This window comes from Fimicolochytrium jonesii, assembly GCF_025526975.1.
Source record: "Fimicolochytrium jonesii strain JEL569 chromosome Unknown EV422scaffold_2, whole genome shotgun sequence".
NCBI lineage: Eukaryota > Fungi > Chytridiomycota > Chytridiomycetes > Spizellomycetales > Powellomycetaceae > Fimicolochytrium > Fimicolochytrium jonesii.
Window position 1 is genome coordinate 1,027,774 of NW_026515669.1, and position 24,397 is coordinate 1,052,170.

Genomic DNA, 24,397 nt, shown 5'->3' on the forward strand with positions numbered 1-24,397 from the left:
GGATTTGGGACAGCTGCCTTTGCCTCTGTTGCCTTCCTTCTCGCGCGTGAGAGAGGAGTTCGAGGCTTCCGGCTGACTCGACCCTTTCCGCTCAACTGGAGCATCTGTCGGAAACCACCCGCAACAGGAGCAGAGCGTCCTCCTCACAGCTCTCCCAACATCACTGGGATGGGCACTGTCCACCTCGCCGGCCTCCTCCTCGGCCTCCTCGCCTCGCTCACACTCCTCGCACCACCACCACTCCTCACCCTCCTCCTCGGAATCCTCACCGGCCTACTCCTATCAACAACCCAAACATGGGACACTATCCGCCTCCTCCTCTCGAAACTGCCCTTGGGAACATCATCAGCAACGACGACGGATGAACACGGTGGATACGCGTACGGGATGGATCACGCGTTACTCAATCTTCAACCCCCGGCAACGTTTTGGCTGAATATGGGGCTTTGGAAGGTAGTGTGACATTGACGATGAGGATGGCCGTGAGTAGAGTGAGCCGCGAGCGAAGCGAGTGATGGCGGTGGACTGGGTCGTAGGCTGAGGGTTTCGAGCGAACGGAGGATGCTTGAGGTTGGTTCGACCAGAGCGAACGCCTTATGGAACGAACCGCTAGCGGAGCGAGCCACGTTGCGCCAAAGGCGCAGAACTTCCCTAACTGCGGTTGTCAGCGAGCCTTAGCGACCTGCGATCGAAGGGAGCGATCTGGTTGGTTGATGGATGATCGGTTTGTTTACCGTCGATGGTTGATGGTTGATGGGTTGATGGGTTGATGGGTTGATGGGTTGATGGATTCATGGGTTGATGAGTTGATGGATTGTCGGTGGGGGGAGTAGGTCGATGGTGTATGTGGTAGATGGTTGACTGTCCATGTCGGTGATTTCTCACTAGTCGGTGGATAAAAGCGACTTTGTGGGAGCGTGCCGTGGTGAGTGCCCGACTTTTGCCGAGAGATCGCTAAACAATGAACATGATCGCTGAGTTTTCGCCATCTTCCCTCCCTCAGCGCTGGCACAAGTTGTCATCGACGGACTCGAACTGAAGGATGGGGACAGAGTCTTCGGTATGTCGCATAAAACGCGGACCAAGGTTCCCAGGTATCCGCAATACTCACCTAAACCACCACCCAACCCACACTCGTCACAGACTTCGGCTACGGCTGCGGCGACCAACTACTCCTCCTCCTCTCTCAACACCCACACACCATCGTCACCGGTGTCACCTCCGAATCAGCCCAAGCGCTCCTCGCCGCCTCCCGCCTCCCGCCCCACACCCCCACCACAGCCCTTTACATCGGCGACGCCGTCAACCCATCCTCCTGGCGTAAACCCGCCAACTCAAACATCCACCACGTGCCCAAGCCCGACCAAACCTACGACGCAATCCTATCCCTCGACTCCTGCTACCACTACACCACCCGCCTAAAATGGCTCCACCTCTGCCACCAAATGCTCAAACCCAACGGCCGGTTCAGCTGCACGGACCTCCAACTCGGTCCCGGCTACGCTCGCGCCGTCCAAAGCTCCAGAATATCAGATAAGGTCATGTTGTTGAAACTCCGCGCGGCGTTGTACCTCACCGGCGCACCCTGGGCCAATTTCCTAACTCCCCCGGCCTACATCGGTCAATATCATTCAGCGGGGTTTACGGATGTGGTGGTGGAGGATATTTCCGCAAACGTGTTTCCTGGGTTGGGGCGGTTTATCAAAGCGCATAGAGAGCGGATGGGTGGGGTTGTGGGGGAGGGGAAGTGGGGGCAGTATGAGATGGCGGGGAGGTTGTTTGGGTGGTTGTGGGAGGAGGGGCTTGTGAGGTTTGTGGTGGTTAGGGCTAGGAGGGGGTAGGGTAGTGTATGACATGATGGCGAGGGTAGGGCCTAGCATGTATGAAATGTATATACGTAGTTCTTCTGATTGTTCAAACGATGTACATACAGCGACCGTAAACGATGGCATCGCGCGGCGATTGTTTTTGACATGAACACACAAAGACGAAAATTATAGAGGTAACCTCCCGCCCATACCTGAATGATCTTCTCCTAACCTAAGCACGTTTCCAACCGTGGTGATACCCTAACCACGCGCGCAAAACCTCACCTCCCTCATGACCATTAGATCCCCTCCTGGTTTCTAACCCCACAGCTCCCTCAATAACCCCCCTTATAACTCGGCTGGTACTTCAAATTCACCCGTCTCGCGGGCGGTGGCGGCGGCGACGGCGGCGGCGCATTCCTATACCCATTCCTCTTCGACTCCCGCACCTGCGGCGGCGGACTCTCCCTCCTATAATCTTCTCTCCTCCTCCCACCCCGTTCACGCTCTCCCCGTTCACGCTCATCCCTTGAAGACCTGTACGTCGGCAACGGCGGGGGGCTGTATGGTCGAAACCCGCGATCGTAACGATGTGCGACAGGTGGAGAGCGGGATTTTCTTCGTGCGCGGAGGGGTGGAGGTGAAGGGGAGCGAGAGGGATATCGGCCGCGGGGTCTGGGGGGTAGTGCGTGACGTTTATTGTTATTGTACCTATCGCGCGACCTGGATCGTGAGCGGGACCGGGAATATGACCGTCGGCGGGATCCGCGGGGTGATCTTGACCGTGACCGAGACCGCGATCTCGAGTCTGAAATGGGTGAGTCTGCGAAGCGTTTGTGGACGGGTTGGCGGTGGTGTGGGGGGGATCGGCGCCGGTCGTGGTCGATGCGGCCTGTCTCCGGTGATTGACGGCGGGGTGGGCAGTATTTTGAGCCTTTTCGGTGTTGGGGGAAGGCTTGGACGAGTGCTGCGAGGGCGAAGGCTGATATGCCTTTGTTGCCTGTAATCAGGCGTTGTCGGCAGTCCTGAGTGAGAGAAGCACGTTAGTAATTGGTCGCTTCAGAGGGCGTTATTGGTCAGGGCACTCACGTCGCCAAAGTGACCCTTTGAAAAGCGCGAAGGGTTGTCAGTGAACATGCATGCTCCACATAGACTGCAGCAGCTTCACATACCTCCTGTCCGCAATTGTAGCAGTACACGGCCAGCTCTTTCGGGACCTGGTCACCCTTATACGGTGCAAAGACGTAATGCCGCCATTGCCACGGACATTGCTACAAAGGCCGTCAGTGATCGGTGAATGGACCGAATGGTGCCGCAATCAGTTGCCTCGCATCCTTACATATGGATGATGCTTGTCCGAATCACAATATTCACATATCGAGTAGTCTCTTCCGTTCGGGCAATCCTGCAGTCACGGAAGGCTTGATCAGAAAACACGGTTTCCCAAGCCATGTGAAACGTGCGACTGCGACATTTACGCTATTGATGTGGCCCCGGTGCATGCACTTGAAGCATAGGTTGTTCATTGGGCATCTGGCTGGATCGTGGTCCTCTCGACATAGGTAGCACGCCCTTTCCTGTAGAGGGTTGGTCAAGCGTTACGCGACAAATTCGAGAGCGCGGTCGGGTACGTGGTAGAATCCAACATTTTACCTTTTCTGGGCATTCTCGCATTATGTGTCCGTTCTTGCGACACATACGACAGAATGGCCCTGTGTTCTCCTCAAAGTATCGATTTTCCTACAAGTTCGAAGACAGAGGATGGCTGGATGGTCAGCAAAGTGAGGTTGCGAAGAAGTGTCCCAGCGTGGAAGTTTTGCGTCGGTTGATGACGCCAGGGTACTTCCGTTCTCGTGAGGTCGCCATGTGCCCGGTTCTCTGACGGCTAGATCCCGGCGTTGGTCCTTCTTTAGCAGCTGCCCCAACTCTCTAGCGGCGCCCATGCGGCCCCAGCACGAACTTCTTCTACGGCGCGTACGAACCTTTCGTCGTCCACCAACGTCCAAAAACACATCATCAATCGCAACAGCCTCCTTCTGAGCAGCCAGATCGTCAGCGCTCCGCATCTTCAGCACCTTGACCTCCAAAGTCTTCGGCGGTGGCGGTGGTTTGATTTGAGGTGTTTCCCCGTCCGAGATCTCCATATCCTCTACGTTTTCCTCCTCAACCTCATCGTCCGATATGACTTCGTGAACGACCGCGAGCGTTGTTAAATCATCTGGTAAGATATTTCCGTTCGTCGTTTTGTTATCCACATCTGCTGGATCTGGAGTGGGAAAACGCGTGAGCATTGTGTGTTGAAGGAAGCGCCCGCATGAAATTACGAGACAATACCGTCTTCATGCTCCAAGTGGAAGCTATGCGTGTAGTTGACATGCGACAGAGCAGCTTCCTCGTCCCCACTGTCCTGACTGCGTCCTCAAATTTTGCAGGGACAGGTGGAGGGTCCAATTGTGAAAGTTGAGGACCCTTCGGGAAATATGGCTGTCGACAATTACAAAGCGTAGTGTTTACCTTGCCAAGTCCCCCGCATCGGTATCGTCGGGGTCGTCGTTGTAAAGCTCGTCCTCGTATCTCCGCCGCTCGTCGTCTGAGTCGTAGTCGCCCATTGCGCTCAAATGCGGTTTGATGATCAGTCGAGAGTTGGAAAAGTCGGACGCCGATCCCGGCACAGCAAACTTGGGAATTTTGGGCTTTGACACAAGTCCCGTTCAGCTGGTTCTTCAGTTGCAATTTCAAATGCCGGGCACGTGATCGAATTGAATGCATCGAAATTGTCGTGAGCCCATTGCGCTCTGATTGGGTGATTCCTCCGCTTGAGTCACCGTTCGGATTGCGTGTGCGAACGAACCGACAACCCGATGCTGCATACGAATAGTAATTGCGGGAACGGGTGGCACAGCCATGCAAGAGCCCTCAATAGGAATGAGGAATCGCGTCCCGTCATGTCCCATCCCATAAGGAAAAGTGAGGGCATTCCGACAGGTGTTCCTTCTTATGATGGACGTCCCGGCGAACAGCAGAACCCAAACCGCACCCACCCCATTCCGACAACCGGCATCTGTTCCGTCACGAGCTATCCATATCTATTCCGGAGGACAGAAAGCCCTACTTATTCAGAGGAAGACACCAGAAACCTTCCCATATTCGAAGTCATATCGCCGCCCATATACAGTTTGAACAGCGACACATCCTACGAACTTCCCCAAACTCGGTCCTTTTGAATATCGAAAGAGTCTACTACCAATCGACAATGTTCTCCCGGAGGGCGCTTTCCGTTGACCCGACATGCCGCCGACTGGTCGCTAGAACGACCGACTCTCCAGCCGCAAACTCCGCACACAGGCGGCGGAAATTGCCGACGACGTCTTCCTCCTCCTTTCGAGTCGTTTGCACATCCAGTTGCGCACGCCAGCTGACAACGACGACGCCCAAGAAGGCATCTCATGCCCCACATCCCGCCCACAATGCAGCGCCATTCTGTTCTTCACTTCCGTACTCCCACGTCAACACTTTCACACCACCATCTCCGCCAACTTCCAACACGACATCGACTCCTCAGCAACGGCTACCACGGCCAAAAGGATATCAGTCTCCATCGCCAGCGGTCTCGAAAGCAAACTCACCAGCCGAGGACGTCCTGTCCAAAACATTCTACAGACGCGAACTACCTTCGAATCTCCACTCATTCACATCGGACGCCGGCCGCAAGCTCTTCAAAGAGTGCTTACAAACGGGAAACGCTGAGATCTATTTCAGTCTGAGCGGAAACTTCACCATGCAATCCGAGCCTGCCTATTGCGGGCTAGGTTCCTTGGCGATGGTCTTGAACGCGCTAGCTGTGGACCCAGGGCGGAGGTGGAAAGGTGTATGGCGGTGGTACTCCGACGACATGCTGGAATGCTGTGCGCCGAGAGAGCAGATCCGGGAGAAGGGGATGACTTTCCGGGAGTTCGCCTGCCTTGCCAGGTGCAATGGCCTGCGGGTCGTCGCGAAACGCGCAGATCAGGTCACCCGAGAAGAGTTTCTCGAGGATTTGAAGCAAGTCACCGCGAGCGAGGATACGCATATGGTCGTTTCTTTCTCGCGGGGCAAGCTCAACCAGACTGGTGACGGCCACTTCAGTCCAATCGGCGCATTCCACCCTGAGAAGAATCAAGCTCTGATTCTGGATACGGCGCGCTTCAAGTACCCATCGTACTTCTGCGATGCGAACTTGCTGTACGATGCCATGCATCCCATCGACAAGGAGACGGGGCTTCCACGCGGTTACTTCATCTTATCGAAAGGACAGGCAAAGCCACTATCGCTTTGCAAGATATCTTCGGAGAAGTACGACTGGCCGGCCTTGACGAAGCTCTTTACCAACGGCATTCCGCAGACACTATCGCTAATCAAGGACGCTGGAGGTGACGCCGATTCCCTGGCGGCCGTCTTCCGCCACATCCTGAGCAGCTTACCCGACGTCAAACTCATCTCGCTGCGTCAACCAGGAGTCGACTTGGCCGGGCCCACTTCCTCCCCATCCTCTAACGCTCCCTCAAATAGGGAAGCGACGAACTGCGGCCCCTCCCGCGACCTCGCCAGCATGCATGAATCCGAAATCCGCCGTCTCCTGCAAGAAGCCATCCTCAACCCCCTCTTTCCACACGTCCGCGCGGCTTTCGAATCCTCACCCACCCTGCACTCCGCCTACCTCACACCCACACCCACCGACCCCACCGCACCCGAAAAGACGCTGGCTCTCGCTACCATCTTCCTCCTCGCTGCTCCACGCGAGCTGTACGCGACCATCTCCCCTGACTTGTTCAGACAGTTAGCGGTCGCCCGCGATCGGACGAATCTTACACCGTTGTTAAGGGGGGAAGTGGAGCGGATATCGGAGCAGTTGGAGCTTATGTTGAATAGTTTTTGTAAATGTGGGAAGAGGGTGCAGGCCTGTGGGCGGGCGAGTGCGTTGTAAGCTGGATTGGGTGGCTGCGGCGATCTTCGTTTTGTACCATACATATTTCCCTGTCACGGACCTTTTTGTTCAAGATGATGATAATAGATACCTTTGCTTTCGCTCTTGAAGAGAGTGCACTGCATGCTCGCAGCTTCATTCGGGGCTCAAACGTTCTGTGAGCCTCTGTGGTGAAGAGACTGACATCCTTTGCCAGGAACGCGTTTTTGGCGCGTAGTCACGCGTTCAGAGCGTTCACAGCATTTTGCTTTCCGACCTCCCTTTTTCTCAAAACTTTTGGGTTTCGCGCGCAATTGAGGCTTATACAGGCCCTGCTTTGCAGGGTTCAGCTTTCATTGCATTATCGTAATATGGTATTGGGTTATTTACCAATACCACTGCACTTCCGACATCGCATAATTTTGTCTCGAGCATCACGCCTTGTGGTGGATCCTTCTGGGCCATTTTCTTGCGCTTTCCCCTTGCTTTTAGGCAGGCATGTAGTGACTGGGTCATGATGATATCATTTTTCGAAAGCTATGTTGGATGGGCCAGGTCCAGGGCCTTTTTTTCTGCAGACGGCTGTATAAAAGGCCGTATATCAAAGCGGTGTATAAAAGGCTGGTCCATCCCCCCCATTTCTTCAAAAACATCAGGACATTCGCAATACACCAACTCGTTAACAAACTATAACAAACCACCACATCACTTTCCAAAGAACAAACCATGTCCGCCAACACCGAATACCTCGACACCAACCGCGCTGACGTCCCAATCGTCTCAGCCGTACGTCCCTTACATCCCATCGCTCCCACCCAGTCACAAGCCTAACCCTCCCACTCTCCCCCACCTTACACACAGACCGGCGAAAAAGTAGCCGTCGTCGACGCGCCCACCCACCAAGCCCAAGCCCAACAATCCGAATCCGTCGCCTCGCTCCTCGCGCCCGCGGGTATCCCCGCCGCCTCGGTGCCGGGTCCGCACACGGTGCATATTGATCATGATGCGCCGCATAGTGCGGAGGAGAAGCCGAGTTTGCCCAGGCATGGGGGGTTCTGAGATAGTGGGGTTTTAGGACTGCAAAGACTCGTAGGCTGGGACATCGTGTGGGCTGGAGATGTCGTGCTATGTAATACATATTCAGTTTTGGGAAGGCCTGTGAATAAATTAACGTTTACGCTTGAGATACTGGGTATATCATCTGCAGTTTTGCGTCATGAACCATCGTCTATTGAGCCTGTGCATTTGCGACCATATCCAGCGCCAATGGAAGCATACTGTAGGTTTACAGGGATTCCTACACAATGTAGACGATTATTGTACTCCACCTATATATATATATACAGCTAATTACAGTACGTACAGCTTACAGAACAGATTTCAATACGGTGACTGGATGTTCTACGCCTAGATCTCCACTTTGTCTAAATCATAACAACCGGCCCACTCAGACTAATGTCTTCTACCCACCACCATCTCGACGAAAGATACCTCGCATACGCCGCATACAAAAGCACATCAGCCTCCTGACGTTGCCGGTACATTCCTCCCCCTGCCTTCACTTCATCTTCAGCATGTTTGCGTTCGTTCGAGACACCGCAACGAATCACGTCGACAAGATCCGACCCGATGCCGCTGAAACCCAAGTGAAGCGAGGACAAACGACGGTGAGAACGAATCAAAGCCGCAAGGTTCACACGTTCCCATTCGCAATCGACAACCGGAAGACATTCCCTCCCGCGTACATGCAGCGTCGACAGCTCCGGCCACACCGCCGCGGACGCCATCATGTTGAACGCCTTCGTCGAGACGTTGAACCCCTGCAGCCGCAGATGCTTGATACCTTTACAAAAATAGATAAGATCCTCCATGAACGTATCCGGCAAATCCAGCAGCGACCGCGAGCTAACCAACGACTCCATCGTCAACGCCTCCAACCTCGGCGCCTGGTGCGTCAACGACGCCGCGGTCTCGAGACAGATGCGATGTCCGAGGGTCGAGATGTTCCAGATCGACAGACGCTGCAGGTTGGGCAGGGCGACGTTGACGTAGGAGGGCAGGATGGCGGGGATGCCTTCGAGTTTGAGGACCGTCAGCGTTGAGGCGGTGTGGGTGAGGAGGGTAATGGGGAAGACGGGGGTGGAGAAGAGGTGGAGGTGGGTTAGGTTGGGGAGATGGAGGGGGATGAGGGAATCTGTGGGTTCTTCGGTGAGCTCGCTTGCGGAGCGGCAGCGCACGGTCAGTTCCTCGAGATGGCCGAGCCCGCTTGAGCCTGTGTCTTCTGACGGCGATACCAGGCCCGCCCATGCCGGCATCCCTTCCGCTGTCAAGGTGGCTGCGGGGCCAGTCACCTTCAGCCTTCGCAATTGCGGGAAAGATGTCACGATCCCCTTCATGTCTGCCAAACTCAAGCTCGGCGTCCCTTCCACCGGCGTAATCTTCAAATTTTCCAGCAGGTGCGTCCACCCCAGCATATTTCCAGCCTCTCTTTCCGCCAACGCCAATCTCGAAACCTCCGAGTGAGTGGATCTCGGCAGCTCCCGCAAACAACACCCGTTGAACTGAAGTGTTTTGAGACCTGTAAGTGCTCGGCAGATAACCCGAGTGAGCGGTAACCACCCATCGGCGTCGAACCAGACGCTGCAGCGGTATAGAACAAGACTTCGGATGTTGCGCAGTCCGTTGAGATGTGTCGCAATGTCTGCTACGAGCGCCGGTGGGGCATCCAACGTTTTCAATGTGAGAGCTTCCAGGTTAGGGCACCCGATCGCCAAGGATGGAAGCATCGTCGTCGGCAGGAACGCATAATCGATCTCCATCAGAAGCGTGCGCAGGTTGGGCAGCGCTGGGAGGGAGGCAACGCCAGTGTTAGGGCTTGGCGGGGCATAGGCGAGAAAGCTAGCAAAGTTGAGCAAAGCCGATGCCGACATTCCCGTGAGCTGAAGGTACTGCAGCGATATGGCCGACGGTCCTCTTCCCAAGACCGATGCCTGCAAGACCGACGGCCGGGCCCAGAAGCGAGGTTCCTCCATCTCCAGATGCTGGAGCTTTGTACAGTTTCTCAATATCCATGCTACATTCCGCTTCAGACCAGGTGCAGTCCACATCTGCTTTCGTAGCCTGTCCACTCTGTCAGACAATGGCCGGGAGCTCGCTGGTCCGTCCAACGTCGGCGGTTGTTCGGAGGGCTCTTGTCCTGTTTGAGGCTCCTCCACAGCATCCGACTCCATCCGTCCCGGTCTAACCACCAGCGTCGTCAACTGCGGGCAGTTATCAACCGCGCCTGGTACAATAGCCACACAGGAACAGGTGATTGTGCGGAGGGTCGAATGACCGGCAAACTGCCTCCCGACTATTTCGAGGTAGGATTCCGCTTCGTCCAAGGGTGTATTCCGTACAGGCTCGAGGTTGAGAGTCTCCAGAACTGGGTAAGACGCCAGTATCTGAGCGAGACCTAGACGGATCACGGCTTTCGAGCATTGCAGGGTTAGTTCCTACGAAAAAAGGAAAGATGTCAGCCAACAATTTTTGCGTCTTGCCCTGTTTCCTACGTTCACGTTCGTTACCCTTCTTTCCATTGCAGCGTTCCTGAACGAGCGGGAAACGCCCATGGCGACGCGGGATTGCCTAAACGAGACATACTGCAAGACCTGATATAGGAGCTCCAGAGGCAGGTCGTCGACACCTCTTCCTTTCCGGTCCACGAGCTGTCCCATGGCTTTGAATTTCGTCAACGATTCTTCAACCCTTGCTGGAGGTCCGTCTACATGTACAAATATATGGGCAATGAATAACTTGAAAGGTCTACCCAGAGCAAGAGGCTCGAGTCACTTCTGCAAAATCATCGCACGGCGCCTGAAAGAAAGGCTTTTGACAGGTCGGGAAAGGACCTGTCAGTTGCGGTCAGGGGTTGAAACGGTAAAAACGCGGTCGTCAGGCTGCTTACTCAATCATCTCCGACATTCCAAATTCCATCACAGAACCAACTTCCCGAAACCATAACCTTAATTGTTAGGACAGCCTCCGATGGGATTGGCTGGCGTACTAGACGTTGGCTGGCAACGCCCTACGCATACTGTATTATCTTTTCGCAATTCGATACATTTGCAGCAATCATGAAACTAGACGCATGGGTATTGCTCGTGATATCTCTGATCGCTCTGCACGGCAGTGTGACAGCAGGTACACATGGGATACTGCGTTAACTCGCGCAATTTAGAAGCCATCCTCTAATCCACACTCCTCAACCCCCATGTATCCAGACCCATGCTGCTACACAACCACCGTCGACGAACCCTCAACCACCAACGTCACCATCTACTGGCCCTCTGCATCCCTCGCCAAATTCCACTACACAGTCACCATCTCCTTCCCGGACACGTACCCGGTCGCCGCGTCGCAGCCCTTCAAAGCCCCGCTCGGCACCGTGACATGCACACAGACATCGCCAAACACTTACACGTGCTGGTCGGAGAGCAGTAAAGTGTTTTCCGCGACGTTTGATATGGTTCTACCGGGGGGCGTGACGACGCCGTCGGTGCCGACTGCGGCGGTGCGCGACGCGAAGGGCGTGTGGGGCGCGTGTGTGAGGCAGGCCGCGTGTCCTGCTGTCCCGGACGGTGATAGCGACGATTTGCTTGACTTTGGGCCATTGGGGCGGCGGCCGCGGTGGTTTGCGATTGTGTTGGCGGCCGCGGGGGGTGTGGGTGTTGGGGGGATCGCGTTTGGGGTGCTGTATGTGCGGAGCCAGCGGGCGGCGATCGCACCGGAATTGAGTGTTGCGCAGAGGCATGATGAGAAACATGGGGGGGTGGGGAGGGGGGTGGTTGGGGAGCAGGGGTTGAGGGAGATGGTGCCGACATTGAGGGCGGCGAAGTCGGAGGCGAGGTTTGGGCAGTTGGGGACTCTGGTTGGCCAGCTTGCGCAGAAGACTGGGGGTGAGGCTGGCTCGCCACATAATCAGATGTTCAGGCAGGCGGTTGTGCAGCCGCGGACGCTGGTGGGTGGTATCATCACTCAAGTGCAGAACGACGCGGAAGCTGCTGCTCAGAGCCCCAAAGGGGCAAGGAAACGGGCCAACACCACCCGGAACGACAAGATTGTAGAGGACATCGCCGACGCCACGTCGTCCCCCCAACGATCAAAAACAGCCAAAGGAAAGAGGAAAAACAGTCGTATGGGAGAAGACGTAGAATCCACCCCCGCCGACGCCAAAACATCCACCTTTCAAACCCCGCCTGTCCGCCGCCGGGGCAAATCGCAGGGGAATCATCACCACAGACCGGACCAGCTCTCCGCTTCTTCACCTGCACCTTCTACGCCCCAAGCCGGGAAAAGCCAGCCATCCACTCCAGATAGCTTACACTATACCCCCTTTGCAGAAACCGAGCTCGGGCGAGTACACAGCCAAACGCAACCTTCGAACGAGACCCTACAAAGGCACAAGGGCTCACGACCACGGGGGCAAAGTCGGCATAGCACAACATTAGATATACCCCTTACACCATCGCCATCAACCCCGGCCGCGGGTGTGGTTGGAACACCGGAAGCGACGCGCAAAAAGTCGGTGCGGAGGGCACAGGATTTCTACGTTTATAATGCTGTGAAGGGTGAACGTCCCGCGGGAACGCCCTAGGTGTTAGGAACTTTTATGGGTAGATTCGCTTATAGCTCTCTGTTGCCTGGTTTTGATGGTTGCTGCTTGATAATCCTCATGCCCTCCATCCATGTAAATGCACAATCCTATCTCAGACCAACTCTTTATCGTTCCCGTTTCCAAAGCCCTCACACAACCCCACCAGCCCGTCTCCTCCCCTCCGTCAACGCCTCCCACCTCCCCCTCATCTCCCCGTCCCACCTCCTCCTCCCCTCCCTCAACATTTCCAGCTCAACCCCCAGCTCCGGATCCACAGCCTCAACGGCACTATCGTCCCCCGTCGCGATGCGCACGATGGCCGACTCGCGCAGCAGGGCGGCTGCGACGTCGATCTCGGCGTGGTGCAGGGTGGACAAGAGCGTGTAGTACGTGGCGCGGAGGTGGGGAAGGCAGTCGCAGGTTTGGGGGGATGATCCTGTTTCGTGCGTATGGGGCGATTTCGGGAGCGTGGTTGCGTTGCACTGCCCATTGGCTGATACTGCTCCATCCCCGCCCTCGGTCGCAGAACCCGACCCGCGACTGCTGCTTTTGCGCCGGGAGGCGACAAACTGGGCGTAGAGGTTGTCGGTGTGAGCGAGGCCGGTGAAGTATTCGACGAGCTCGGGGACGCTGAGCTGTTCGGGGGCTCGGGTGTACGGTGTTGACATGTGGGTAGCGTTTGTTTTGTGTGGGATGTTTTCGATGCCTCGGCCTGGATTGGGTTTCTGACAGTTCTGGATGACTGTCATTTTTGTTGTGAAGGTCACTGGTCGCGTCAAAAACTGGCGAAAAAACGTCTACCAAAACAGAATCTCATTTCCACTCTTTCCTCTCTACCAAAAAAGACCATCTATATACATGAAAACCCATGCGCACCAAAACTTCGCTCCGAGGCCCCAGGGTTTCACTCTAATTAACCCCCCCAAAGAAAATCATTGAATACAATAACCAAAAGCTAAATCACGGCAACCTCCTCCTCGCACCCCCCACATCAACAACCCCAACCGACACCGTCCGTTTATGACTCCTCACCCACTCCTTATCTACTTCACCCCCCGATTCCGCTGCTTTGGCCGCGGTCACAGGCGGGGTGGTGGTTTGCGGATGAGAGAACTCTTCCGCGGACGCGATTACCGCGCTGCGCCAGGCGTGGTAGACGACTGCGGGTGTGAGTCCATTGTAGTTTGTGGCGTTCCGAGGGGTATCAGTGTGGGCGCGGGTTGGGGTGGGGCGGGTGGGTGGGGATGGTCGGTTTGATTTTGGTGATGGGGGGTTGGTGGGGGTGGGGGTGGGCATCAAATTTGTCGATGTGGGGTCAACGCGTTTGACGTTGTAAGATGTGTGCTGGTGTCGTGTAGGCGCCGGCTGGTGCGTGATCACCGCCGACCGCCGTTCCGCAAACCTGTCTAGGCTCCCGTGCGGGTTCGATCTCGCTTGTGCAAAGATGTTCGAGTCCCTATCCTCCGTCACATCTGTAGGTGGTGGACGGACCACCTGCCCGCCCCGTCTCCCCTTCGCCTCCGTGGCAACCTCCCGCGACTCCTTGCGCAACGGATACCCAGCCCCCGGCCCCGCCACCGAACTCGTAACTCGCTCAAGCACCCTCAACCCCCTCTGCGCCTCCTGCGCCTTCAACAGATCCATCGCGAGCTCGTCCAGCTGATTCATCAAATGCGGCGGCAATTCGCTGATCGTGCGTCCGTGTCGTCTTTCAGGTGTGGATGATGACATGACGGTGATTTTGGGCGCGTCGAGCGGGGTGTAGATGATGGAGGGGGAGTGCAGGTCGGCGTCGGAGAATGAGGGGGATAAGGGTATGGTGGTGCGTGGGTCTGCGGGGGAGTCCAATTCTGCGTCTATGTAGTGGGGGAATTCCGGGTCCATGGCGTTTTCTGTAGTGGTCTGTGCGGTTGGGAAGATATCGTTCGGTTGCGTGGATTTCAATAGATGCGAGGGTGGAGGAACGGAAGGTGGTGCCGGTATCGTGACACGAAGACTTTTAGGTCTCCCTGCCCGTTGCTGACCCTTAGACGACGATTCCGACATAATATCCAAAGTACGATTCTGCATCTGACTCCCAGTCGCGGGAGGTGCTCGCGGGGACGCAGACGAAGGCTCAGGAGCCGCCTGCCGCGGTGGTTCGACGAAATCGATATGTCGGCGGACGCGCCCGATCGTGTCTTTCCAGAACTCCCCTGAAATACCGGTTCCTTCATCTGTTTCCCGATGGCGCGGTAAAGCCGCAGCATCCTCGTCGGCGGTCTTATTGCGATGCCGGGCCAATCTCCACATTCCGAGCAGGACGAATAGCCACCTCTCGAGATCCTCGTTCCGCTTTGCTCGCAGGACATAGTTCCTGCCTTCCATGGTTCGTATTACAAACACCCTGGTGGTTCCGTACCATTTTGGCGGGTTGGCTTCCGGATCTGTGACTGCTGGGCTGGTGGTTGGGACTACCTCCGGCATGCTAGCGTTAGCATATTTTCGCCCGTTTTTGGTCTGTTTGATCAAGCTGATACTGGCGATGCTGCTGATGTGGATTGTCCATTTCGGGACATGGACGCGCTGGTTTCCGGTCCGTGGCTCCCCGAAATCTCGTGATGAATCTGCCAAGAGAGGACTGTGCGGTAATGGTATGACATCTCCATTGTCGCCGGAAATGTAAGTCGGAGCGGTTGGCGAGACCGAGTCCATAGGGAATTTCCCTTTCTTATTGCTCAAACAGGTCAGCAATTGCCCATCGAAACGCAGTAACTAAAAAGATCAACATATTTAATCAGTCCACTAAGACACCTGTGGCGGCAGCCCGCAGAAGACATTGCTCTTACCCTCCATTGCCATCGTTTATTCCTGCCCAACTTGTAGAGATATCCCGAAAAGATGGGCGCAAGGGCATGTGAAGGAAACAAAATGTCCATTGGGTTCCTAGGTATAGCAGAGACCGTGTCTGTGGCGGCTGAAGCGGACCCAATTGGCGCCCTGGCCGCCTCAAAGCTTTTCGAAGTGGATCGCTGAAGAGTGCTCATGTAATCGGACAGCCGTCTCCCGGTGGAGGACCCTTTCAAAGCCACGAATGTTTCCCCAGCGTTTGAGCCCTTTTCCTGTTCTGTCCGCCTCGGTTTTTGTTGAGTGCCCTGCTTCACGGCAGGCGGTTGCATCACGGCAGGCGGCTGACGGGAAGGCGAATCTCGTTGTTGTACATCAGCAGCGACGGCGGTCGGTCGGTAGGGTGTTGTGATCTCCGCAACTGACGGTTTGTAAGCTTGGGCCCCCATTTGAACCACATGTCGCGGAATCTGTTGCTCGTGAGAGTGCCCTGACTCGGAAACCGCCCCCAAAGAAACAGCCATAGACGTGTCTGAGACGGCCTCAATGGCGGTTGCAGACTCCTGATGATAAGGCCCCCGGTTCGTCAGGTCGTTTGCGGACTTGCTGGCCTCCTTCAAAGGAAGATTTGCATCCTTCAGTATATCTCCATGATGAGATCCAGTTTCGCCTATGTGATTACTGGAGACACTAGCAGAGCTGGTGCGAGATCGCGAGCGTTTGTTTGCAGCACTTCGCATCGACCGCCTATTCCCCGCACCTGGGCGCTCCAGTGAAGGGGTCTCTGAAAAGCGGGCATCTCGCTCCTTTTGTGCATCGCGTTGACGGTCGAGAGAATTAAGCATTTGCACATTCATAGAACTCCTCGGCTCGGAAACGAAATCCGAAGGGGCGGACATGATGGATGAACTGGACATGATATCCGATATTGCGAACGAGTCTCTCAATGGCGTTGTCATTGCTGCGCTGATTTCCAAATAGAGTGGCGAGGAGACTAGCTCCTTCATTAGATGATTATTGTCTCGCTTCGGGCGAGCCGACTGCGTTTCCATTCTGGGCGTTGTTGCTCTTGTGCCCGAGTGATACTAGTCTACGAGACACGGATGGATGAGTACGACGTTGATGTGGTAAGAGATTCTCGTTGAGGCGCTTACAGAATGGACGGGGGGCCGATTCAAGAATCCGGCTGACCTTCTCGAGCGTGGGGAAAAAGGCGTGTAAACGGTCCGAGACGAGGCTAATGGAGCAGCAGCAACCTGGGCAGCGTCTGACTGAACCAATTAGGCTCCGTTTTCCATCAGGAGCTGGTGAGCGTATGCAGCGGGCGAGGCTTCTGCCGGACACTAAGTATACGTATATGCACCCGAGTGGGGGCAATGTTATGGCGTTGAGGCGGTTTGGAGCGCATGGATCGCTGGGGGGGAGGAGGACTCGGAGGAGGGCAGCCCCGTCCAAAAGTGAAACGGGCTGAAGCTTAATAATTAAATTCCGGCGGGGGCCCCCCAGCCTGCCTCTCCTGCCTGCCTGCCTGCCTGTGGAGGGACGGACGGAGGGAGCGAGGGGAGGGAGCGAACGCGTGGTGAAACAATCAGCACATGCAATGCGCACGGAGTGACGAGAGAGTGAGTCAGACGCGTTCTGACAATAAACCACGCCGTGTTCTGCTGTGGGCTACGATATCCCCCATTTGAAGTTCAGAAGTTCCAAACCCCCGCGACAGCCGAGCCGGCCATCGGTAATATATATATTCTATATATATACGATGGTCTAGTGAATCTTTCGTCCCTTCCTTCCGGCATGGCGGCAGGACTGTTGGAAAAAGTGGGAACAGGATCCAGCTGTTGCGAACCGGCGATGCATGCAGTATGACGCCAGTCGTTTTCTTTTGTTTTTGATGTACATACGTCGATGGAGTCGCAAGTGAGAAGCAACTCGTGCGGCCTTTCCTTCCGCCTGCCCGACGTGCATGTTACAGTACGATCAGAGAACATATCCATGTCCCACAAGGGGTCTTTTCCCCACACACCACACGATTTGGATCATTCCACTTTGCATCCATGATCGTGGAAAGTTCGTTTGGGTGATCGGGGTAGCTCAAGAGTCAGGAGTCAAGTGCACCCGCATTTCTTGGCGGAGTTTCCTCTGGCCGATGTCACCTGCAAAGTCTCAAATCCTTCTCACGGGCCATGTGTACGGAGTGGTCTATGTAGTGTCTTCCACGCGGCAGACCGAGCAAAAGCGGCACACCCAAATATATGTGTTCTAGCAAACTTTTCTTGCCGCAATGCCCGCCAACCTCCTCTAGCGGAGAGTAATGCCTTCCGCGAATCCCTCCATAGCATGCATCGTAAACGGAACTCCCAACAAAGTAGAGCTCAACGCCCGACCTTCTGCTGGAACGGCTACCGAAAAGTGGTGAACCAATTGTTGGTTTCCTGTCGAAAGTCCCCCCGGTGTTGATCATGATCGCTGATCTTGGTTGGGCACACAGACGCGTTGTGTTCGAAAAACGGACGATCCACCATGGAACCATCCATGATCCGGTCGAAAATTCCATTCTTCACGTTTCTGGTTGGCGTCCTTCCCGAATCCTCTTCCGAACATTTCGAATGCATCGCCGACTCGCCGCCGACTCCTCGGGACCGTCTTGAAGACTCGGACCCGAAGAGTGACGCCAAGCGCCGATCTTTTTCGCGAGCATGGGTTGTTCGTGCTACGGTGAAATGCTGTTCACTATTCACGGCGGGATTGGCGAGATGTGGCAAGCCTAGCCCGAAAGCACGCAATAATGGCATGGCGGTGATTTGTCACTCAGAAAAGGTCGCCGGTATCTCCATGTCCAGATTCCCGCCTGCGTATCGAGAATGCCGTCGGTACTTACTCGGGACTCATTTCGCGTTGGTGTTCATACCGCATTCACATACGTAGGTACATACATATGGAGTAGGAGCGTTGGCGTTCGAATGTCGCACCTCTGATCGAAAGGAATTGATCACTTTCTATCTTGTCCCCCGATCATTCCGCGTGGGTCACGGCGTGTCTTCCACCCTACGAATGTTCGACGATTCCTCCAACGTGCGCGAAGAGGCGGCTTCTTCCACGCCTTTGGGGCATTTGCGTGTGCCGTATCTTGGCCAGAGGATATCTGCCAGACTAGTGTGGTGGGTGAAGACTACTCTCCGCGGGGCAGCCGGACGTACGCCATAGACCGCCTCTTCCTGATCGCTTGATCAACGCCGTCTTGTGAGGGTGTGTCTGATCGCAGTCTTGTTTTCCTCTGTCCTCGCGTACCCCTCTCTCCTCTCTGCCTTCTGGTTCTGCAGAGGAGCGTCTCAGACCTTGGGCAGCGTTGGAAAGGTCTTTCATGAGGCTCGACAGCAATAGAAAATGGTTGGGATTTCGGGTATAAAAAGCGGGGGTCCATCGCCCTTCTCCCCCCCTTCTCATCACCCACCAAACAACAGCTTCTCCAACATCTCGAGCCGGTCTCCTGATTCTTAGCCTCCAGCCTCTGCTTCTTCTCTTCTCAACTCATCGCCATGAAGTTCTCGCTCATTGCCTGTGCCGTCTTGGCCTCCTCCGTGCTCGCAGCACCCGCCGTTTCTCCCCCGAAGCCCGGCCAGGCCATCCCAGCTGTCACTCTCCCCATCCAGAAGCACGCTGTTGAGGGCTCCAAGATTGACCGCGCAAGGAACAACGCGAAGGCCCAAATCTCCAAGTGGGGCGCGCGCACTCACCCCAGCCTCGTTGGAGGAAACGCTCCCTTGACCAACGATGCCAACGAACTCTACTGGGCCCCCGTCAAGGTCGGATCCCAGTCGTTCACCGTCGACCTCGACACCGGTTCCTCTGACTTCTGGCTTCGTGGCGCCGACTGCACCTCCAACGACGGAAGCTGCGGGAACGGCCAACGGGGTGTGGATGTGAGCGAGTTCTCCGACACCGGCCTCACCTACGACGACGGGTACGGCTCTGGTTCCGCTTCCGGTGAGATCTACCAGGGAACCTACACCCTCGCTGGTCTGACCGCCAAGAACGCCTACTTCGGTGTGTCCACCTCCGAAACCGGGTTCACCGACCCCGCCGACGGTCTCTTCGGTCTCGGATTTGCCGCCCTCTCCAACATCGGCTCTTCCACCAACGGAAAGGCTCCCATCGACGAGCTCAAGGTCACCTCCTTCGGATTCTACCTTTCCAACGCCGCCGACGGTGACAACGGCGAGGTCACCTTCCAAGGCTCCGACTCCCGCAAATACACCGGTTCCTTCAGCTACCTCCCATTGAACGCCCGGACCTACTGGCAATTCTCCCTCTCCGGCGCGTCCATCAGCGTCGGTGGCAGGAACATCCGCTTCAGCGTCGCCAACGGCATCGCCGACACCGGCACAACCCTCATCATCGTCGGAGACTCTGAGGCCTCCGCCATCTACAAGGCCATCGGCGCCGACTCCCAGGGTAACATCAACTGCAACGTCGCCAGAACCGGCCCCAACGTCACCTTCAACCTCGGCGGCAAGAGCTTCGTCATCCCTCCCAGCGTCTACGTCTTCAACGACGGCCAGGGCTCCTGCATCTCTGGCATCATGGGCGGTGCTGGTCAAGCCGGTGTTGTCATCTTCGGTGATGTGTTCACTCGCCAATACTACACTCTCTTCGACGTTACCAACAGGCGCGTTGGTTTCGCCCTCGCCCGCCACCCTTAGGTACCCCCCGGACAGCAGTGCGATCGTCTCGGATGGCCCGGGCGGTCTGAGAGCACACGGTGGATGCTGTTGTTTACATATCCATAACTTTCTTCCACGATATATGTATACCTCTGTATATTAGACCTTTATTTGCCTTCCCATCCCTGTTTATATTTTGGCCGCGGCCTACCTGATTTTTTTTGCTACCTATACTGTATCAAGAGTGAATTGTATACAACACACCTCTTCGGAGAAATATTTTATCAACTCGAAACGTTCTTTCCTGACCCCCGGCACCCCTCTGGAAATATCTGGACCCAATTGATATGGTTCACGTGAATTCTATCTGGAATGTCCATGTGTCGGGAACGCAGATTTTGTTCTTAAAATAATACGTACCCTCCGTGGAAACTGAAAGTACGTATCAGGGCAGGTCATCTTACAGTCCGCAATAACAAGCCTGAGCTCCAGAAATGACAGTGAATTCGAAGTTTGACAGCGCGATCTTTGGCAGTCCGACCTTTGCCTTCCAAAAGCCTGCCGCGAACAAATGCTCAAAAAAACCCGACACCATTTGCATTTTACGGTAAAACAGTTATGGAAAACATTATATCATTATCTTGCAACTAAGTACCAAGTAAGAAACTTTAAAGTACGCCAGGGCACCGGTTCAGAACCTTTCATCCGTCCATCCATCGAAGGCCTGACGAAGCATTATTCTACTCCTTTCCGACATTGTCCAGCAGTGTGGTAAGGTGCTGCTTACGGTAGAACCTCAAGCTCGGGTTCTTATGAATGAAGTAGGCCACCCACAACTTCCTCGCCAGCCTCTTACGTCCGACGGTGCTCTTGCGGGCTCCGACGGTGTGAACCTCGTACGCCTTGGCGCTGTGGCGGCTGTACTCGGGACCGGATTCCAGGTCGCCGCGACGGGAACTGACGGACGTCATCTCCTTTTCGTCGACCTTCATCAGCAGGGCAAGGAAAGCGTTCTTGACGGGGTTCTTATATACGTAGGAGGCGTACACGTATTGCGTATACGCGCCGTAGCCGGAGAATGCGGAGAGGTATCCGTGCACGGTTTGAGTGTCCATGCGACCCATGTAGAAGAAGGTGGAGAGGATGGAGATGACGAAGCGAAACAGGAACGAGTTGAGCGCGGATGCGGCGTTGGAGAACCTGGATTGATGCCAATTCACGTCAGTATGAACTCCGTGTATGACAGACAGCTCCTTGGACCAGCATGAGACCACTTACATGACGATGAACTCCCAGACGTAGAAACCGGACTTGAATTTCATGTGGATGCCATCGACAGTGAAAGCTTTCAGGACAACCCAGTTCTGGAACCTTCCCCAAACGATGTTGACCACAATGGCGGTGACGAGAATCCATAGCTTCTCGTTCTCACGCAGCCATTTGCGGGCGACAGAAGAGTAGGAGAGGATAGCCGCACCCCAGAAAATGAAGAGCAACACCAGGAAGAAGACGGCGAAGAAACTGACGGCTCCGAGCACTAAATGCGATTTGTCAGTTTGCGGCATACATCTCAAAGTCAACGTTTCGGTCCATTGGGATGCTCTACTCACAGATGAAAGCAACCAAGCGACCAGTGATACGTGCTAAAGAGTTCACGTTAGCCGAAACCGCTTGCGCTTTGGTGAAGCCGGCCGGGTATTTTCCTTGAGCGAAGGCCTTGGTGCGGGCTTTGGCATCCTCGGAGGTGGCGCGGAGATTGGTCAAAACGCTCAACAAGGTGACGACGATGCCGATGGCTGAGGCGGCTTCCAATAGCTTCATCAGAGTCCTGGCGAAGCTTACGTACCTACCAACGATCCGGGAGGTTGATATTCTGACCACGTAACAACATCTCTCGAGGATATCCGGAACACTTACGAGTTGTTTGTCAGGGAAAGATAGTTCGGGTCAGAGTCAGCGGGCTTAGCCGGGTAGAACTTTCCGGCACGGTCGACCATCTCTACGAGAAGGGTAAACCGGGACGCCTGGCATCCCAGGTCTTCCTTGAAACTGTTGACGAGGCTCACGTATTCGATCATCGTGACCCAGATGGCCCAGCCGGCGAGAATCCACAGGATGCGGAAACGGCTGTCCATCTCGCGGTATGGCTTCAGGAGCAAGGTGTGGAATGGGGCGAGAATCTTGGCAACGAGGCTCTTGCTTGGGCCTTCGGGCTTCTTCTCGTCCTTCTTCTTGCCGAAGCTCTTCAGGTTGTCGAGCAGACTGGGTTCAGGCAGGCGCATCTTGCGCGCGGTCACAATGTCGAGTTCGCGCTTCTTTTGCTCGCTGTTGTTAAGGAGTTCCCTGACGTAGGCAAAGTCCTTCTCGAAAGACATCTTCAGAGGTCCAGCAACGCCGGATTGGTCGACATGGTAGTCGACATGTCCCAGAGCCAGAGCCTTTTTCAGGAACCAGCAGACGAGGAGAAGCTCAGCGAGAACAACGGGCATGTTCTCAGCGATTTGGAAGAAGGTGGTTGACCCGTCGGTGGGCAAATTTCCGACAAAGGCAGATTCGTAAAAGGCTGCGACGGCGACCATCAGAGTGAAGAACTCGAACAGGAGGCGGCAGAAGGTCGCCCAGACACCGAGGAGAGCGGCACTGCGGCGCTGGAAGCGCTGGACTTGGTGGAATGCAACAAATTCCGCGAAGTAAAATGCTCCGACCAGGCAGAGGAAAGGAATCAGGAGGATGGGGTACGCGACTACGGCGTAGCCTTTGAGGTGCACGAATGTCTTGTACGACTTGATGATGTAGAACGCAGTACTATAGGTACGAACGGAGAATGAGTTGGATGTGAAGATTCAGAGCAGCGACGATCGCAGGGCACATACCTGAGCATGCTCATGAACATAAGGCCGAGGACCCAAGAGTTCTCGCTGGTCCAGGGATACACCAAGTTCAAAGGAGTAAACTGAGCCAGTTTGTTCTGGCGACCCCATAGCAAAGCAATCGGGATGCAGATGGAGTTTACCAGACAGACGATGATGAGCACGTAGTAGCTGATCAAAAAGTTGTCGGACATTCCCACGAGGGACTTGCTCTTGAACTGGGATATTATTACGGAGATTGGCGAAAAGCAGACACCCTGACGAGTCTCGGCATCGAAGTACGCCATATCGACCCCGTATCCAACGCGCATGGACCTGGTTCCTGCAGGAACGGTATAACCGGATTTGTCTCCATCGATGTTTGTGAAAACCTTGTCGGAATGCTGTTGATGCGTTTTGGGCCGTTTGTTAGCCGCAGCTGGATAGCTCAAGCGGTCAATAATGAGGCTAGTCATGAACATACCAGTTCATTCCCATGGGCATCCAAAAACTCGGTCATGAGGATAGTGCTGTATCCGTCGAACTCGCTACCGGACTTGACGAGGGCGCGTTGGAATCCGGCATCAATTTGGGATGCGTTTGCCGCAAGGTCGATTGTTTGAATCAAGGTGAATTGCACAGTGGAGATGTTGACGCCAGGGTTCAACACCTCAAATGAGTCGTAGTCGGGTCCGATCATACCATCTTCACAACGAGGGCCTGCATCGTCTGCTTCGGGCGCAGGTCCACCAGCTGCGACCGCTGCTTCAATTTCGGCCTGTTTCTTGAGCGCCGCAGGGGTCAATAGCGCGTAAGCGGAGTTGTACAACCAAGGGTGATTTGGCTGCCATTTGCTATGGAGATCGGCCGGAATTCCTCCCTTCGTTTGAAAAGCCGTGACTTCCTCAGGTGTGAATTGGTGCTTCTCTACTTTTTCGGAGGCAACGTTGAAAGGGTATAGCGCGAAATCGGTGTCGATAAGGAGCTCTTCTTCGCCAGTCAGACGCCCCGCGCAATTCGTCGAAGAGAGGAGCACGGCCTCGGCGATGGTGTCGAGACTTTGCTGCGGAGCTCCAAGTTGTTGGGCGGCTGTAAGGCTCGCCAGACCGGCCCACACCACAGTTACAAGGCCGAATGCGCGCATTGTCGGTGCTCAAAGGAATTACACGGCGAACGGGGTAGCGCTTGAGAGGACGAGGTGGGACCGCCGGGAGGGCGATTCTTTATATGAATTCTCGCCTTCTACCAAAGGATGCTTCTTGCGGCCCTTTCCACCGTTTTTCTTCCCCGCCATCGTGAGTTGCCTATTGCAAGAATCGAGGCATGTGCTCCATGGGCCCTCATTTCTGTTCGCATACAGTATGATGGTCTCAGAATCACGGCAAGAGCCGGAAGGTCGCCAAGTTACTACAGCTCACCGCAAGGGTGCTTCTGCGGGAGACATCGTTCTGCGCGGGCGAGGCTCTGAGCGTTGCCTGCGATCAAATCGTGGACGTCGCGAGGTGCCGGTGGGTGAGACGAAAAAGGAGTAGAAAGCTCCATAGAGTCAAGGTAACTTGGCTTCTGCGCACTACACTGATCGGGGATGGTCGAGGGGGCCTGATGAAAAGAAGCCTCTTCATCTTCCAAGGACAATTCTGTGGTTGGATGGTATGAGGAACTCGCTGGTTTGC

General features: G+C 55.2%; 11 protein-coding genes across 11 annotated transcripts; 5 read left to right on the forward strand and 6 right to left on the reverse strand.

The window, feature by feature from the left end:
* Positions 1-168: 168 nt before the first annotated feature.
* EV422DRAFT_600611 (S-adenosyl-L-methionine-dependent methyltransferase) lies at positions 169-2,163 on the forward strand (the record flags this gene model as incomplete). Its single annotated transcript, XM_053073682.1, has 4 exons — positions 169-453; positions 889-925; positions 1,004-1,060; positions 1,144-2,163. The coding sequence occupies 4 exons, from the start codon at positions 169-171 to the stop codon at positions 1,839-1,841; spliced, it is 1,077 nt and encodes a 358-aa protein (XP_052929383.1). The 3' UTR covers positions 1,842-2,163.
* Positions 1,993-3,627, reverse strand: EV422DRAFT_145990 (uncharacterized protein). Its single transcript, XM_053064848.1, has 5 exons — positions 3,287-3,627; positions 3,148-3,213; positions 2,981-3,079; positions 2,898-2,912; positions 1,993-2,833 (listed from the first exon to the last, which is right to left on the reverse strand). The coding sequence occupies exons 1-5, from the start codon at positions 3,332-3,334 to the stop codon at positions 2,144-2,146; spliced, it is 918 nt and encodes a 305-aa protein (XP_052929384.1). The 5' UTR covers positions 3,335-3,627; the 3' UTR covers positions 1,993-2,143.
* A 1,189-nt stretch (positions 3,628-4,816) lies between these two features.
* On the forward strand, positions 4,817-6,904 carry EV422DRAFT_514647 (Phytochelatin synthase-domain-containing protein). The gene has a single exon (XM_053069261.1). The coding sequence runs from the start codon at positions 5,062-5,064 to the stop codon at positions 6,769-6,771; it is 1,710 nt and encodes a 569-aa protein (XP_052929385.1). The 5' UTR covers positions 4,817-5,061; the 3' UTR covers positions 6,772-6,904.
* Positions 6,905-7,960: 1,056 nt separating this feature from the next.
* Positions 7,961-10,599, reverse strand: EV422DRAFT_514651 (uncharacterized protein; the record flags this gene model as incomplete). The annotated part of the gene is made up of 2 exons (XM_053069262.1): positions 10,317-10,599; positions 7,961-10,244 (listed from the first exon to the last, which is right to left on the reverse strand). Coding segments are annotated over exons 1-2 (2,215 nt in total), but the record flags the coding sequence as incomplete, so codon positions are not given.
* Positions 10,600-11,582: 983 nt separating this feature from the next.
* EV422DRAFT_514653 (uncharacterized protein) lies at positions 11,583-12,546 on the forward strand. Its single transcript, XM_053069263.1, has one exon. The coding sequence runs from the start codon at positions 11,600-11,602 to the stop codon at positions 12,383-12,385; it is 786 nt and encodes a 261-aa protein (XP_052929387.1). The 5' UTR covers positions 11,583-11,599; the 3' UTR covers positions 12,386-12,546.
* EV422DRAFT_600625 (uncharacterized protein) lies at positions 12,535-13,134 on the reverse strand (the record flags this gene model as incomplete). Its single annotated transcript, XM_053073683.1, has 1 exon — positions 12,535-13,134. One exon carries the CDS (start codon positions 13,132-13,134, stop codon positions 12,535-12,537), a length of 600 nt encoding a protein of 199 aa, XP_052929388.1.
* A 47-nt stretch (positions 13,135-13,181) lies between these two features.
* EV422DRAFT_616946 (uncharacterized protein) lies at positions 13,182-16,643 on the reverse strand. Its single transcript, XM_053073986.1, has 3 exons — positions 16,366-16,643; positions 15,214-16,301; positions 13,182-15,139 (listed from the first exon to the last, which is right to left on the reverse strand). The coding sequence occupies exons 2-3, from the start codon at positions 16,261-16,263 to the stop codon at positions 13,346-13,348; spliced, it is 2,844 nt and encodes a 947-aa protein (XP_052929389.1). The 5' UTR covers positions 16,264-16,301; positions 16,366-16,643; the 3' UTR covers positions 13,182-13,345.
* A 1,091-nt stretch (positions 16,644-17,734) lies between these two features.
* Positions 17,735-18,418, forward strand: EV422DRAFT_503271 (uncharacterized protein; the record flags this gene model as incomplete). The annotated part of the gene is made up of 2 exons (XM_053068331.1): positions 17,735-18,112; positions 18,140-18,418. The coding sequence occupies 2 exons, from the start codon at positions 17,735-17,737 to the stop codon at positions 18,416-18,418; spliced, it is 657 nt and encodes a 218-aa protein (XP_052929390.1).
* EV422DRAFT_146069 (aspartic peptidase domain-containing protein) lies at positions 18,315-20,076 on the forward strand. The gene is made up of 3 exons (XM_053064849.1): positions 18,315-18,372; positions 18,535-18,601; positions 18,676-20,076. The coding sequence occupies exon 3, from the start codon at positions 18,751-18,753 to the stop codon at positions 19,912-19,914; it is 1,164 nt and encodes a 387-aa protein (XP_052929391.1). The 5' UTR covers positions 18,315-18,372; positions 18,535-18,601; positions 18,676-18,750; the 3' UTR covers positions 19,915-20,076.
* A 371-nt stretch (positions 20,077-20,447) lies between these two features.
* On the reverse strand, positions 20,448-21,508 carry EV422DRAFT_514662 (uncharacterized protein). The gene is made up of 2 exons (XM_053069264.1): positions 21,154-21,508; positions 20,448-21,075 (listed from the first exon to the last, which is right to left on the reverse strand). The coding sequence occupies exons 1-2, from the start codon at positions 21,438-21,440 to the stop codon at positions 20,616-20,618; spliced, it is 747 nt and encodes a 248-aa protein (XP_052929392.1). The 5' UTR covers positions 21,441-21,508; the 3' UTR covers positions 20,448-20,615.
* Positions 21,503-23,488, reverse strand: EV422DRAFT_146103 (uncharacterized protein). The gene is made up of 2 exons (XM_053064850.1): positions 22,749-23,488; positions 21,503-22,680 (listed from the first exon to the last, which is right to left on the reverse strand). The coding sequence occupies exons 1-2, from the start codon at positions 23,204-23,206 to the stop codon at positions 21,789-21,791; spliced, it is 1,350 nt and encodes a 449-aa protein (XP_052929393.1). The 5' UTR covers positions 23,207-23,488; the 3' UTR covers positions 21,503-21,788.
* Positions 23,489-24,397: the final 909 nt, after the last annotated feature.

Bases quoted from the DNA above. Each gene is read 5' to 3' on its own strand.
- EV422DRAFT_145990 (XM_053064848.1), bottom strand. From the start codon at position 3,334: ATGAACAACCTATGCTTCAAGTGCATGCACCGGGGCCACATCAATAGC. The intron at 3,214-3,286 runs GTAAATGTCGCA...CCGTGACTGCAG, and splicing joins ACCGGGGCCACATCAATAGC to GATTGCCCGAACGGAAGAGA. The intron at 3,080-3,147 runs GTAAGGATGCGA...CGGCCTTTGTAG, and splicing joins CGGACAAGCATCATCCATAT to CAATGTCCGTGGCAATGGCG.
- EV422DRAFT_514647 (XM_053069261.1), top strand. From the start codon at position 5,062: ATGTTCTCCCGGAGGGCGCTTTCCGTTGACCCGACATGCCGCCGACTG.
- EV422DRAFT_514653 (XM_053069263.1), top strand. From the start codon at position 11,600: ATGGTGCCGACATTGAGGGCGGCGAAGTCGGAGGCGAGGTTTGGGCAG.
- EV422DRAFT_616946 (XM_053073986.1), bottom strand. From the start codon at position 16,263: ATGGAAACGCAGTCGGCTCGCCCGAAGCGAGACAATAATCATCTAATG. The intron at 15,140-15,213 runs GTAAGAGCAATG...TGATCTTTTTAG, and splicing joins ATAAACGATGGCAATGGAGG to TTACTGCGTTTCGATGGGCA.
- EV422DRAFT_146069 (XM_053064849.1), top strand. From the start codon at position 18,751: ATGAAGTTCTCGCTCATTGCCTGTGCCGTCTTGGCCTCCTCCGTGCTC.
- EV422DRAFT_514662 (XM_053069264.1), bottom strand. From the start codon at position 21,440: ATGCCGCAAACTGACAAATCGCATTTAGTGCTCGGAGCCGTCAGTTTC. The intron at 21,076-21,153 runs GTAAGTGGTCTC...GCATCAATCCAG, and splicing joins GTCTGGGAGTTCATCGTCAT to GTTCTCCAACGCCGCATCCG.
- EV422DRAFT_146103 (XM_053064850.1), bottom strand. From the start codon at position 23,206: ATGTTCATGACTAGCCTCATTATTGACCGCTTGAGCTATCCAGCTGCG. The intron at 22,681-22,748 runs GTATGTGCCCTG...TCGTACCTATAG, and splicing joins ATGTTCATGAGCATGCTCAG to TACTGCGTTCTACATCATCA.